The sequence below is a fragment of the Melopsittacus undulatus genome, chromosome 3 (genome assembly GCF_012275295.1).
Source record: "Melopsittacus undulatus isolate bMelUnd1 chromosome 3, bMelUnd1.mat.Z, whole genome shotgun sequence".
Classification (NCBI taxonomy): domain Eukaryota; kingdom Metazoa; phylum Chordata; class Aves; order Psittaciformes; family Psittaculidae; genus Melopsittacus; species Melopsittacus undulatus.
Genome location: NC_047529.1, coordinates 95,258,129 through 95,274,265, shown reverse-complemented (window position 1 = coordinate 95,274,265; position 16,137 = coordinate 95,258,129). Strand labels below are relative to the sequence as shown.

The following is a 16,137-nucleotide window of genomic DNA, read 5'->3' as shown; positions in this document are numbered from 1 at the left end:
CTCATGCTGGATATAAAGTATAAAAACCTTGACTGGAAGCCAGGGTACGCAGTTAAGAAAGCCTCTCACCGAGAACTGTGGGACTAATATAAGCCCACCACTAAGTATTGTTAGATTCTGACCTTAAAGGTAGATTTCTCCAGGGTCACAGTTCTTCGTGGTTTCATATTGTCTTGTAATTTGTGTCCTTGTTGTATTGGGAGTGAGATGAAGTATTGATGAATTTCATTATCTTTAATGCATTTGGAGGTTTCTCCCTTTCCTCAGCCAGTTGGGACGAAGTGAATGGCATTCCAGAGCTCCTTCTGCAGACTAATTCTTTTTTGGCATTGGTTTCAGCAAAGCGTTCTTTTGCAGAAGGTGTGTGTTTGAATTGTACTTCTCATGTGGGAATGCATCTCAAAGAAATGTGGCATATGATGCTATGTAGTTCTGCATATTCCATCTCTTTAGGGCCTTATTGGTTGGGAAAGCTATTAATCATTTTGATGTCATCTCTAGCATTTTTAAAATACTGTGCAACATTTAAGTAGGGAAAAAATCTGACAGATTAAGATTTACTCCAAAGAGCAATTTAAGTGGGTAAAAATGCCATTATAATTATATTACACAGAATGATGCCTGGACATTTAAAAGCATGACCTTGTTTCTTCTAGACAAGAATAGTTCTATTCAGCACTAAATACTTAACTTTTATTTGTCAGGCTGCATGTGACACTAACTGTATTTGGATTAATGCCTTCTTGGTGTCATTTTTTCCCCTTGTAGAGTTACAGGTAAAGAAAATGAAATCACAAATCTCCTGTGTATCTGAAAGAAATAAAAGGTCCAATTTATTTATTATGTCTGAGTCAAGGGCAGGGGGGTGGTGGTGGTGGCAGTGAGGGGGAAACCTGAATGAAATAGAATAAATGCTGCTGGTGCTGAAACCTAGTTACCTGAAAAAATTCTCCCACTTAAATGCAGCTTAAGAAAATATTGTATGATAGCCTCTGTAATCTTTATAGCTAGCATGTCATAACCTACAGGTGTGATGTGCACTTGCCCGTATCCCTGTCATTCCCTTTTTCTTTTTTATTGCCGAACATGTAATTTCTTTATATTAGACAATTTATCATTTTGTGTTTGGCAGTTACCTAACAGAAGCTGTTTTTCTGATTTTGTTTATTTTTTTCTTACTGCATATCTCTGAGAAAATGTCACCTTCAGAAGCCCTCAGTTATTCTGAGTTCTTGTCATAGTAGCAATTTGCTGTTGTGCCATGTTTTTTCAGTTTGCCTTTTAAGTGTTTGAAACATCTGTGTGGCTTCAAACATGCACTGTGAATATGGAAATAAAATGTGTAAGTATCTACTATGTTGATAAGATGGGCTTGGAGTTTTTGTAAATTGTGACCAGAATTTTCAGCTTGTAAACAGTAAGTGAAAAATCAAGTGATCAGAAATTGGCTATCTCTTCCAACGTGTTGGAAGCTGAAGACTCATTCTTGTTTCTCTTCCACACTGATTTGGGGGAGACAAGGAAGAAGAAAAAAATAAAACCAGCGTATTTCAATACAGAGCAGCTTTCTCTTACTTTGTTATCCTGTCTGATATGGAAGTGTTAGTCTTTGACTACTACTCTAATAGAAGTGGCCCACGAAACAAAAATTTCAGATTCAGGTGGTACACACACCTAAGGTATTTTTGGTTCCATCTTCTGTTTTGGCGAATTTTGGTTACATTCCCAGTCTGAACTGTGAAGGTATCATGACCAGTCCTCCCAGCTATGGGCATTAATGCCTCATCAGGGAGCTCTGGGGACAGTTTTTGCACTGTGGAAAAGTTGACCATTGCTTTGGAGCAGCTGCATTTTGGTGAAGTGGGTAGATTCTGAAGGCCTTTGCGGCATTGATTGATGAGTGAACACTTCCTTAGAGCATTGTGTATGTTGGTGGAATTAAGATAGTAGAGGAAATTTTAGTATCCTTTCTAGTTCTCTCCAATGTTGTGAAGTATGCAGCTCCATCTCTTCATGGGGAAATGAGAATCAGAGAGCATTTATTTATCTGATAAAAAATTCAGCTAGTTGGAATGTTAATATCAGTTTGAAATAAGCTGATGATGCTATTTATAACATGTTGCAGAAAAGTAAAGAAAATTATTTGTATATCAGACACATGGGACACTATTTCTTGTAGGCTGCTGTGGAGTTTTCATTTTGTCTTTACCTGCTCCTTTTGTGCCTGAAAGGCATCAGATACAATGTTTTGAAAAAACATGGTATGAACTGGCAAAGGAGAAATATGGCAAGGAACTGGATTGGGAATCTGAGCATACAGTTTTTTGTTTGTTTATATTTTAGGCTTTCTTAAAGGTAAAATTAAATTCTGGGGTACCATGCTGATGATACTGTTGTGTCCTGAACCTGCACTGCTGTAGCTCCATAGTAGTGTACTGTCCATAGTATCAGTTACACAATTAATTCTGTTAGAGGAGGGAATGGTGCAATGGGTTGGTTTGAGTGGATAACCCAGCCTGTGTCTTTCCACATAGCTCATGTTATAGCTGCAACCTTAGACTATGCTGATAAAGCTGCTATTTCTCTGGCAGATGACATCCACGGTTGCCTGTGTTGGGGGCTGCCAGAGTCCCCCTTTCTGATCCTTTGGACCTGACTTGTGGCTGTGGAGCTGTTCCTCCCAGCCTGGCTCAGTGTCTGTGAATGTGTTGTGGTTCTGCATCCCCAGGTCCAGCCCCTTGCAAGGCTTAGCATATTTGTTTGTGTGCAGGTGTATATATATATATATATATATGTATATAAAATCTATGTATATACATAAAAATAGGATACATGCTATGTAAAATAACATACATTTTTTTTTCTTTCTCTTCCTTTTTAAAAAAATCTTAATAGAAAGAAGCTTGGCTGGACCACAAGCAGGAATGCAGGTGTCTTAAGAGCAGTGAGCCTAATTTTCCTCCAGACTCTGTCAGACTTGCTGGAAGGATTGTTTTTAAACTAGTAAGTGACATTCTTTTAGATTTATTCAGTGTAGCAGATTCAGATAAATACTTTTTTCACTCTACATTTTTAATGTAATTAGGAGCTAGAAAGCTGACGTTACTGGGATTGCTGAACAAAATTGGACTGCATATTGTATTATAAGATTACTGATTAATTTGCAGAAATGCTGAAAAGATCAAGAAATATTAAAATGGTCATAATTAAGCTCAAGGGACCTGTATATTGACTTTATCTTCCTATGACTGTGTCGTAGCATTCTAATATTATTTCTGCCTAGAAGGAAAGCACAGAGGGACATTGTTCTTTGATACTACTGAAGTTTTTGGTACTTTTCCATTAACTTCACTGGGAACTTCATTCAGCTTTATTTGACTGAGTGGTAAGGACAGAAGCACTGTTAGCTAGTCCTGCCGTGCTTTCTGTATTAGGTTCTGTTAATCTCAATTACTTTTTTTGCCTTTTAATAAACTCTCTTGGAAGTCCTGGGTCTTTGACATTCCCACGGTTTGGTTAGTTTATGTGGACTAAATGTTCTGTTAGGTTAAGCAGCTTATGACTGTGTGAGACTGTAAATCTAAAAGGATTTGCCTGCTTTTTTAGCTGTCCCTGCCATGATGCTGTCTGTCTTGGATAAAAATGTCTGCCTGCATTTGTTGTAGTCTGGGGTGATAAAAATATGATTTCACATCTTAATTTATACATTGCTGGGAAAAGCGTATGTATGATTGTTTTTAAAGTGCAAATACATGCCTAGTATCCTGTGCATTAATTATAGTCACATGAAATCTGAGACTGCTCACTTCATAAATGGCTTTCAATTATAGTATGAAGGGCCCAAGTAAATTTGCCTAGGGTAAGCTGTCTAAGTAAAAAAAAAAAGTATAAAATATTAGTAGAACATGTTTTAACACCAAGAAAAAAATATATTTTTTCTCTTTTTTTTGGGGGGTGGGGAGGGATAGTTTACACAAAGCATGGAATTACCAGATTTGTGTTGATGCTGTTAGCCTTACCTAATTATCTTACAGGCATAGCACATAGAATAATCAATCTTCTAGAGTTTTCAAGATAAAGCATGCTATGTGTTAATTATCTGTTTTTCTTTATAGCTTAGGCAATCAGTATGCCATTCTGAAAGACTCTACTCTTTTTCCGATCTTCAGTCAAGTAAGTAATTGCCAGCCATATTGCAGGAAATGCTTCTAAGTTCTGCTTTACAGAACAGCCATCCGATTTTCTTGCAGCTTGTGTTCTGAAGGTCTCCTCTGTAGAACAACAGAATCGACAACAAAACCTGCTAAAACCTCCATGGGGAAAAAACGTGTGTCTTGTCCAAGCAAAATTCCCAACTGACTTTTTGGCTTTAATATTTTTCCTCATTTTGCAGTGTATGTCTTACCTGTTTGGAGTTTAGTTTACACAGTCTGTCTTACCAAACCAGTGCCAATATTTTTACTTGCATATACAAAAATACATATATTTGTACACTGACTTCTTACTTTTTCAATAGCTATGTCCTATTGCAGAAAGCTTCAAAATAACTTCCAGAAAAAGGAAAGAAATGTAACTTTTATGGGAGATATGTGTATTTCTTTTACATTCAGTGAAGAAAAAAAGATAGAATTGCACAGATGTTATTTTTATGGTTTCACAAGTTTGAATTGCTTGGGTAGGAAAGGATGCTCATTATAATCTCTCAGTAGAGCTAATGTTGAAATAGAAAACATTTTTTTTTCCAGATTTTTCAGAAGCTTAAAAGTTAAAGGCTTGTAAGGGAAGAAATACATACTCAGTTCATACTTGCATCTTGCTTAAAGGGATTTTCTGGAGAGTAATGTGAATATTCTGATTACCTCAACATTTTTTAGTGTTATTCAGAGCTTTGGCTATAAACCAGCTTGATCTATTGATACAGTTGGATAGAAATAAAAACCACATAAATCTTAAACACAATGCAATAACTAGTATTCTGTTTTACTTCTCTACATTCTGGCATTCTGCCACTTTGTCCCAAACTGAAAGGGCAAAAGACATTAAAAAAGGCAACAATTAGAAGTGATAGAAGGAATGCACTTCAATAATTTAAAACATCAGGATTTTCTGCCATGGATATTCTCAAATCGTGTAACAAAGGTTTATGGAGAATTACGTACGTACCTGAATTAACAGCAGCATTTCCAGATGCTTCAAATGAAGTTAGAATTATGAAAAACTTTCATGCCTCATGGCACTGCTGGGATCCAGGGAAGAAAATTCTTTATAGTGCTCTATTGTATCAGTGGCTGGCTGAACAGTGGCACAGGAGGAACTGTAGGGAGGTTTCCCTTTAAATACTGATTGCTTATACAGCAGTTTTCTTTAATGTAGGTAAGGATGTTTGGTGTAGCTGGTAAATCCATATATACTGAGGTTTCTCAGCAAACTCCCCATTGGTGAGCACGAGGTCAAGCATGGCACCTCTCCTTGTCAGCTCTTCTATTACCTGCAGAAGGAAGTTGTCTTCTACACAGTCGAGGAACCTCCTGGATTGCTTGTGCTGGGCCGTACCGTCGCCCCAACAGATATATCAGGGTGGTTGAAGTCCCCCATGAGGACAAGGGCCTGTGAGCGTGAGGCTGTTCCTATCTGTCTATAGGTGGCTTCATCCACAGAGTCCTCCTGATCAGGTGGCCTGTAGCAGACCCACACAGTAACATCCCTCATCGCAGTTCTCCCTTTGACCCTAAACCACAAGCCCATCACTCCTCCCCAGGCAAAGTTACAGACCCTCCAGCCTGTCATTGACATAGATAACTACACCCCCTCCCTGTTTGCCTGGCCTGTCTTTTCTGAAGAGCCTTTTACAGCAGCAGTTTCTCTTCCAAACCAGGGTTCTTACACAAACCAAAAAGGTTTCTTAAAAACACAAAATGAAAACATTCACAAATTACGTTCCACTTTGCTTTTGGCCTTGGTGGCTTGATGTGCTGTGAAAACCAGGTCTTGATCACTTGCCATTAAAGATCTCATGGGACTTTTTTGCAGGGATCATTAGTTCTCATGTCCTGGACAAATTCCAGTATGGATAATTACATTCTGCTCCCAATTGTGTCAATTCTGTCTGAAGTTCCAGTTGGATTTGGTATTCTTGTTCACATCTGTTCTAAGCTGCAGTTGCCCTTTATACCATGCTGCCTACACGATTCCTTTTCTCCATTCTAGAGGTGTTTTGTTTGCTAATAGTGAAGCAACTCATGTCCTCCTTTCTTTGCCATAATACATTTTGCAGTGTGTGTCAGGTGGTTTAAGATGAATGACATAATGTGGAGGAAAAATACTTTTGAAGGAAAAAACATCTTTATTTTCAAAAGAATATTATATAAGAAGTGCAAGTGTACATTTATGGTGACTTTTTAAAATCTTTTAAACTTGAGATTTTCAGTCATCTAAAAGTTTGCTGCTTTGCTTGAAGGCAGTCCTTATAGATACTTTTCTATACAAAAGACAAAAAAACTCCGCGACATTTGCTTTAATTGCATCCTCTTTTTAAGTGAGTGACTAGGAATTAGCTTTGAAGAGGAACACAGATCTTGAATTGTCCTTCCTGAAGGATAACAAGCTTGGATACAAAAATACAGGAAAAAGGCTTTCTTTGTAAAAGGTTATTTCCCTTCCCATTAAGGGTAGATGTTTAAAATAACAATTGACCATTATGCAGAGATGAAATTGATTCACAGTGTATGATAATATTCTTTCCCTTTTGTTATAGACTGATGCTTGAATCTTTTCACCTTCTCCATTTAGGCCTTATTCATTTTGTGCTAAGTGTCAGGAAAAAGAAATGTGAAGCAGGTAATCAGACACTGAACTTACTAGGACAGTCATGTTTCGCTTTCCATTTTATCAGGTCTGATACATGAATGATCACTTCATTAGAAACTAAGGCACTATGCTTCTTTCTGCTTCAGAATTTCTACCCATAAAGCATGAATAATGGTGCTTTAGTATTTAATAAAGTGATATTGGCTTAATAGTCTTCTATATCCATTCAGTTTATCAGCTGCTGTGTATGAAACTACCTTTGTCTCCAAATTACTTTCCCTGTTCATCTGCTATCATAAAGTGTTTCTGACACATCTATGGAGAATACAGTATAAAGATCTGCACTGCTGAAAGGACAAAGGTACTGCTGCAAAAAATTCAAGCACATTTTAAATGTTACAAACTCAGATGACTAATTTTTGTGTGTAATGCCTTACATCGGCTTACACATCTGTTTTATCTGTTGGCTTTTGATCTTTAACACACCATTTTATTCATATGATTTGGCAGTAGTAACCTGATAAACTATTCTGTGTGTTGATAGGTAGATGTCACAAAAAATGACAAATGTCCACCCTCTGTCAAAATTGCCCTCTGTAAGGATTAATTCTGGGCCTGGAAATGTCTAGACTGTGTGGCTGCCATTGGGCCTTCTCAAAATGTTGGTGAAAGACTCTTTTTATGATCCGGTACTTTTTTTTCCCCCTTCTGCTTAAGATATTGAACAGCTAAGTGAAGAAATGAAGGATGGCCTCAGGCACCTTGCACATACCTTGCAACTGTATTTGAAAGCAGAGATCCAGGATGCATCTCACTTGCCACCTGCAATTGACTTTTTTCAGATCTTCACAAAAGTAAGTGTTAAAATGTGATTGCTTGACAACTCATAAATTATCCTTTCCTTGTGTTCTTGATTTATTTTTGAGTGGGAGTTCAGTAGATAGATCCAGAATGTGTTATATTACAAGGTGAAATCAAACTTTGTTTTCTGTTCAGTCAGTATTTAAATGAGGTATAGCTTTTATATAATTGTAACATTTAAAGCAGCAGCCAGAGGATATTTTTTCTTTTTCCTTTTAAAATTATCATATTTAAGCTCGTGAGGTGGGGGATGGGGGAGTTGCAATAAAACCCAAACAAATTCAAAACCAATAGAGTCAATCAACCCAAGTTTTCCACAGTGATAGAGCAAATAACATCACTTTGCAGCCTAGACTTTTTCTGCAGGGTACAATCTTATATTTGCAGATATACTCCCATCCTGTTTTATATGCTGGTATTTGGAACAGTACTACATGTAAAGCACTTGAAATTAATTTCCACAATATAGAAAATGTTTAAGTTACTAACAAAATATTGTTGGCTTTTGTTCTATTTTATTGCTTTCAATTTAGAATTGGAACAATGCTAGCAGAAATACTTTATATAGAAAATACTCATAGTTTTAACTTGATTTATTTTTTTGATATCTGATGAATCAATCCTACTGTAAGTTTTATCTTAACTCATGCATGTTTTAGTTGTTTTAATAAGCATTTTCTTATGAGTAAGTAGAACTTTTAGATGTTTTTCTGCTGATATAAATAGAAGGAGATTCTCTTTTAAAGAAATGAAATAAAAATGCAATATATATATTTTTTCCCCCTTTAATGTGTTTGCACAATTGTGGCATCTGTTGCTATGGATGGAAATTAATAGGAATTAATATAATCAACTGTGGTACCTTTCTGGATTTTTTTTATTGGTGATGAGTCTGCTGTGATGTTAACTTTTTCTCTGAAAAACTACACTGGCTGAAATATACTCAGTCAAAAGGACTCATAGATAAAAACCTTATGCACTACCTAGTCTCCACTCAGACTGTTTTACTCTCTTGTGCTGGCCTGCTGGTTTGGCATGAACTTTGTCAGATGCATTTCACATGAAATATGGATGCTGTCTTACTCAGTTTAGAGAATTTGTACAGCTGAAAATAAAGCTGTAGTATGAGAAGCGGAGCTGCCTAACCAATTTGAACTGAGTCACAGACTGTAAGAAGTTCTTTACAAATGTTGTTGCCTTCTGTGTAGTAAGAAGCTTAAGATGCCCATGGTGGCTTTACAGGAGCAGTGTGATGGTTCCTCAGTATATTGGAGCACTGGTGAAGAAAACAGGGAAGCTTTTCACATTTTTTTATGTACACACATGCACAAACTTCTACACATTTGTGCACCTCCTCTTTCCAATATATTTTGCCTAGGTGATGCAAGTGTGCATCAGGACAGAGGGAAAGGCAAGACTTCCCAGCTCCATACCCTGTTAAATGGAGAACTAGGAATGCTCCTGTTAATGACATTTGTCACACTATGGCTTTGCTAACACAAAGATATTTTTAACTCAGTACATTCCTTGTGATTCCTTGTGTTGACTATGAATTTGTTCCTGTGGAATGTACCACAAAATACTGAGTTTTTAAGTTGTTGCCTTTTTTTTTTTCCTTTTTTTTTCCTTCTGGAAATTCAGAGGCTCTCAGACCATTGAAGTAGGTCTCCTTTCTTTTGCTCATTTTGCTGAGCCTGTGTGATAGTCTGCCCTAGGCAAATGGAGAGTAAATGACATAGAACTATCATGGGTACGGGTACTTCACATAACTAGTAACAAAATGAATGGACAGAAGGCAGAAAAATCTGATTGAACAGGTGAGTTGGTTGGTAGAAAGGAGCTGTTGACTAAATATACCCATATGCTTTATTTGTGAGTAAAATTGATATCTCATTTGGAGTTCTGTCAAGCACAGTGCATTTTGGAAAGCTTTATTTTTACTCATTATTTTTCCATGTGGTAGCTAACAGCCTTCCCAGTTTGGTTGTTTGTGTGTTATGAAATATGGCATTATATTAAAATATGCTTTTAATATGCCCCCATCCCTAGTGGGGTAATAGCAGACATTTTCTGCCACTGCCATAAAATGTTTTTTTGGGAGATAAGAGGAATGTCAATGTGAAGAATACTGGGGTTTTTGCTTGTTTTACTGTTGTTTTTGGTTTTTTGTTTTTGTTTTCTTTCACCTTCAGCTGTAGGGATGCTTATTCCCAGCAGGTAAATTTAAGGCTCTGGAACTGTGAAGTCCCTGATAAAAGACTTATGCAGTCTCTTCTGTAAAAAAGAACTCTAAAAAACACCAGCTGTGCTGACTTCTCTGTGTGGTCATAGAATAAAGAAATACTACAGATACATGACTTCAAGATGTAATCTTGTTTTCCCAACCTCTTCCAACATTCCTTTCAAGTTCAGTAGGTGCTTATTTTAACATTGAACTTTTTTGGATCTGTTCTTTCATTGCACGCCATGAAAAGATCCAGTCAAAGGTCATTTTTTATTCTGTTTTATGCTGCATCCTCAAGAAGGAAAATAAGCAAACAGGACAGACAAAAGAGAACAACAATCCTGAAGTGAGGTAACCAGAGCCAGATAGTTTTTGGAAAATCTCCAACCTGATTTAGGTCAAAAGAGCTTCACAGAAGCTCTTTTATACAGTTGTCCTTTTGCGCTGGCTACTGCTCTTGTCTTTGTGAAAATTAATTATAGTTTTATTCACTGACTTGTGACACTTAATGAGCAGAGTCCTCTTAAGTACAAACTTGTACAAACTTCCCACTGGAATTCAAAGAAAGTTTTGACATTTCTTTCCATAGTTCATTCCAATGTATCTTTGCATAAGACCTGTGGAAAATATCAGCTGTACTGAAAGGGATGTACCCTTTCAGAAGGGTAAAGTACCTACCTTCCCTTTTGACAATGTTGCCCTGTCCTTATTAAGCAGTTTGCTTTTGCATCACCTATTCTTTGAGCTGGAGTTAGATTTTTTTAATTCTTGCTATCTTATCACTCTTCAGAAGCTGCAGTTTATTTAATGTCATTTACCGAGGTTGTGACTGTTTTTAAATTCTGATCCTCCGTATTAAGCAGAATTATTTGCCGTTAATTATGTGTTAAGGATTTAACTCCACTGAGACATTTTCTAATGTCAAGATACATTTTTGACAGCATGGTTTTATGGTTTAATGATGTTTCCATAACCTTGAGATAAAATCAGTCCTTGCTTTTTATTCTTCAGCTTTTACTTACATGTGTGAGGAGGTGGCCTGGAATCCTGTGAGACAATGAACGTGGGATACAAATTAATTTTTTTTGTATACATTTATGGCTCTTCTCATAAAGCAGACAGAGCAACAGAAACTACTTGAGACATTGAGTGAAATCTGTATCTACCATGTTGGCTCTAAAACTGAGTGACTCCACTGACTGTGTCCAGGATAGGATGAAAAAGAAAGCCAGCATCCATATACATTAGAAACATGTTCATCTTTTATATGTCAGTCTGACTTTTGTTTTTCTGCCTCAATTGTTTTTGAGGTTTGTGAAGTTGAAATTGAAGAAGAATACAAGTTTGATGCTGTGTGCTAGTCTTTGTATATCCACAGACAGATTTAACCAAAGGACGAGTTGTCCGTTTAGGCTCTTGGTATAATTAATTTTATTCTTAAGAAGTAAGAAAGCTACTGTAAAGTCCAGAGGTAAATCTCTCGAGACACCAAATGCCATGGTCTCTTTAAAATCCTTTGTTTATTCCTCCTATCAAAGTTTAAATATATTTTACTTGTTCTTCTGAGTTTTCAGTACTTGCTTTTTATTCTGCTCAATGCTTTGAAAGAGTTTCTTTTCAGCAAAAATGGCATTAGTAGCAATTAAAAGAAAATATCTTCTTTTTAAAGGGGTTTTGGTATGTATCTGCATGGGCAGAAGAGAACTGGGAATTGAGCAGTGTCACCAGGCCTTTGTAAAATCTGAATGCTATATTGTGGTAATCTATTTAGGTATCTTTTTAAGTACAAGTTGAAGGAAATAGGCTCACTTACTGATGTGACTGGAAAAAGTGTGTTTGATCTTTATGTTGCTCTCTCTGATCTTATAGGCATCAAGTAGCTTATGTTTTCTGAGAAGACCTTTGAAAATAAGATACATCTGCCTGGTCAACATATTCTCTAGCAGCACTTAGATTACTCTTACTTAGGATTCACTAGTTAACTTAGTAATCTACATTAGCAGGGAAATTACAGTGATTTGTATCAAGAAAGTAAAAGGAAATATTAGGATAAAGTTAAGAGTATGTTAAAGTAAGAGCAAGTTAAAGGCCTACAGGTGAAGGTTGCTTTCTGATGACAAGGTTGCTTTCTGATGCCAGGTTTACTGTTCTATTTAATGCTGGATGCCTTTAGTTTCCCTATGATTAGGAGGCTGTGGAGTTCTTTTTCTGGAGATGACAAAAGCAAGTGCATGTTTATCCATCATTGCTCTTTGTGTAATTTAAACCTATGTACGTTACTATCCTGTCTCATGCAAACTTCTGTGTTTATGGTAAATTGAACACCAGACCAGTACCAACAAATTTGGTTTTATTCATGGCCCAGGAAACTGTTTTGCAAAAACCTTTTTGTTTCTATAGTTTTTTTACTTATAATACCCAAAGTCTTATCATTTCCAGAAATCATTATACCTGAAGCCAACAGTGGTTAAGCCTAGGTGCTCAACATACAGCTGTGTTTATATCAATCTTCTTGTCTCTTTTATTTTTATTTTAGATTTGGAGGAGTTGTTCCTGCTCATCAAACTGTATCAGTACCTTTTTTGCTGACCATTGCTGGTGTTAAGTCTATTACACGAGACTTGTTGATTACATTTTAAAATAAAGTGCTATTGGTTCAGTAGTTCTGTTGAAAAAGGATTTGTTTGGTGGGCATGTGGACACGGTGTGTCTTCTCTCCTGTTCCCTCTGGGTGTAGTTTTAAAAAGCTTCACACTTACAGCTTTAAAGAACTGACTTGTGATCATCAGAAATACTGTGTTCAGTTACCACCTAAACAATTTAGGGGGATTTTTCTGTACTCTCTTTTGAGTGTAGTCCACAAAAGCATAACAAAACTAATTCTGGTAGACCTTCATATTTGTCAGAGGACATGAATGATTGCTTTGCTAGCATTTGTTGTCGATTCTGAGGAGCTGTCTTACGTAGCAAGATGGGACTAAAATAAGCTCAGCCTCTGCTTTTGCAGTATACAAAACGAAAGGAAATAGGGAAAAAATAAATATATTAGGAGAAAACTAAGCACTGATTCTTGAAGCATAGCAAACAACCAAGTTTTATCTGATTCTTGCAGCATAGCAAGCAACCAAGTTTTATGTGAATATTGGATTTTGTTGTTTACATGCTTTCACTTTAGAATTTTACTTTTTCCTGATGCAGTAGCTGAGACATTAGAAAGATTCAGCTTGGTACAGTGGAAGTAAAACTATAGGACTACAATACTTTAAACTTAGCTTATGGTATAGTTCAGGTCTCTTCATTTAGTTGCTGTGTGCACCGTCTGTTTACAAATTGCCTATACTGTAACAAGCACCAGGTATAGAAAACAAGGTAGAAGAATTTTAAAATAAGGAATGGTTGGGTAGAATTTGTAATAATTTGGTTGTGTGTAATAGGAAAGAAAGCTTTGTTCTTGGAGGGCAGGGGTGAGAGAAAAGACAGTTTTTAAAGGAGATTAATTAAACCCTGACTGAAAAGCATAAGCTTTCTAGAAGAGTTATTTAAACCTTGAGTGTGCGCAGGTGGGGAAGGTGTGGTGGTGATTGAGGAAAGTGTATGTGCTTGTTCAGTTGACCCTTTTTCTGTCATGCTAAGTTGGAAGTAATAAGAAGGCAGAAGAGGGTCTGGGGAAGTAAATGACGGAGCAGTGTAGGTTGTTTTGCAGCTCTCACTTTTTTTTTTTTCTTAGTGCAGAATTGAAGAGGATCCAGGTGGCCAGAGACTTAATTACCATTACTTTGCTTAATGCTGCTCACAGCATATCCACAAACCACAGTGCTTAAAAAGCTAATGGTCTCTGACATGTGATATACATCAGTTGCTTTTCTGGCACCCTTATGGAAGTGAACTGGAAACACTAATGATAAAAAGCCTTAGCATTTTGTGGCGATTGGAGTACATGCACAAAAATATGTGGGGTGAGGCACCTTCTGTGTTTAGGAAAAGCCAGCATGAAACAAGGTCATGAAGAAGTTTAGTAAAGGTCTGGGTAGTAAATGAGAAACGCATCTTCTATCAGCAATTTTAAAAGCCTCTAATTGAGGAGGATAAGCCTGGTAACTGCTTGTAATGCTGTTGGCAGCAAACTGTTCTATCCTTGTCTTTAGCATGACCTGCAGTGAGGTTGCTTAAAGCGGTTTTGCTTGTTTGTTTTGGCTCTGAGCAGAGCTAGAATTCTGTGTGGCAGGATTATTAATCAGCTCTGAGACTTGTTTAACATGTTTAATAGATGAAAAGGCTAAAAATTGTTTTCCTTCCAGAATGGTGTTGGAGTAGATTGATTGTTGAAAAATACCATACTCTTTGAATATAGGATGGGGAGCTGTGTATTTGTGGTGTTACTGGTGGTTTGTTTTTATCTCAGCTTCTTTGGAGCGTCTCTGAAAATGAGGGTAACTTTTTCTGTCTCAGGTATCCTATAGGATACCTGTGAGGATATCCTATATATAACTAGCTGTTACAATCAAGTTATCAACAGAAGGTGAGACAGTTTGTCACATGTAGTCATTTCAGTGGGTATCAGATAAATGATATGTACCTACATGAAGTTTAGTCCTTAAAAATGTGTTCTCTCCCTATTCCCTGGTATATGGGCGTATGTGTGTGTGTGTATATATATATATATATATATATATATATGTTAACGCTGTAGTTGTGATGTTAAAATTTTTTTGATTTATCCTATTTCTTTCAAACTATGCCTAAGTTTGTTGTGGAAATAAGATGGAGAAAGAAACAATAGTCATACTGGGTCAGGATTGCAGCTGGGTTGATCCACTATTACCATTTAAAATGGGTGAGCAGCAGTCACGAAGTGTTTGTAGCACTGGTCCGCTATGAGCTGGCTTGAGATCACTCAGCTTATGCCATAGCAACCTGAAGGTGACAAAGTTTAAACTGGATAGTTTCTTGGCACAGTAATGGATATACGTATTTTGTAGTAGTGGCTGGCAGCAGATACTGTGGAGCAGGGTGAAACAGCTCTGCGACTGAGTCATGACAATTTGCAATAGCTTCTTTGCTTGAGCCTCCCTGACACCCCTGCGCTGGAAGTTCCCTTGCTGTCCTCAGGTAGTGTTGATTGTTGACTGATTGGCAGAGTCAGATCTAGGAATGTTTCTTTTAGGAGCTCATCTAAATTTCTCTTTTTTTCCTCTGTATCCACTCCTTTCCTTGGTTGTGTAAATATTGACTAGATTTTTCATACCTATAGCCATTAATAATTGCATTTCTTCTTATAGATCTTTTGAAACTTCCTATGCTGGCTGTGGGCTTTTTTTAACTTTTGAACGTGTGCTCTCAGATGTGTCCCTAATGTCACAGATGCTGCAGATGATGGATTTGAACATATCTCCCTTCAGAATTTAAAGTAATTGTGGATTGTTAAATCTTTTAGAATCACTTTTGGAAATTTGGGTCCATTTTTCTAGTTTAAGATAGAAAACCTTAGGAATTAAAGCTTACTTCCATCTCCCATTCCACAAGAACATTTTTCAATCTGTCAATGAACCTTGTGCTTTGCCTGTACTCACAAGTACAAAATTAATCTTCTTTCTTCTTCTATTACCATCAAGGCCAAGGTTTCATTCAGCTTTCAGAGGAAACTGGATTGGATGCCCACTTATTGATGGATATTTCTATGCATCACAAGACCACTGAAATCAGAGTTGTCTACACGCGTCATGTAAATAGACTGGATGTGATTATGTGTTGCTACTTGTTTAGGTAGAAACAGTGAAGTATCAGCCTACTGGTTTGTCAGCATTCATTCAGTATTCTGGGTGAAAAATACTTCACCTTTTTGGGCCTCTAGCCTGGGAAGATAGTAAGAAGAGAGGGAGGTGCACAAATTGCTTGCTGTCTGTAACATCAATTTCCTCTGCTATGCAGAAATTATATAGACTAAGCAGTGCTGATATGTTTCTCATTCTATGGTCATTTCAGCCTTACTGAATAAGCTTGTACTCAAATTAATAAATAGGCATTTAAACCAGCAATTTTCACTGTGGGTATTTGTGCTGTCTTATCTTTTGGAGAGTCACGTTTGTTTTTATACTTTATAGGATAAGAGGTAAAGTTCTCTATACTGGCTGCTAGTGAGAAATTATCAGTGTAGAATCACTTATTTTGTTTTTAAACTTCCAACTTTTCAAAATGTTTTTATGCATTTGTTTTTTTTTTTTGACTTGACAACTATCCATCATCCT

The 16,137-nt window shown here is 36.9% G+C and overlaps 1 protein-coding gene across 2 annotated transcripts in view; it reads left to right on the top strand.

The window, feature by feature from the left end:
• The window catches only part of SMYD3 (SET and MYND domain containing 3), a 397,913-nt gene that overhangs the window by 47,803 nt on the left and 333,973 nt on the right, over window positions 1–16,137 (top strand). For both annotated transcript variants that reach the window (XM_005146023.4, XM_031046269.2), the window contains exons 3-5: window positions 2,896–3,003; window positions 4,116–4,173; window positions 7,525–7,661. In XM_005146023.4, coding sequence (XP_005146080.2) covers window positions 2,896–3,003; window positions 4,116–4,173; window positions 7,525–7,661 — 303 coding nt within the window. The remainder of the gene's footprint in view (window positions 1–2,895; window positions 3,004–4,115; window positions 4,174–7,524; window positions 7,662–16,137) is intronic.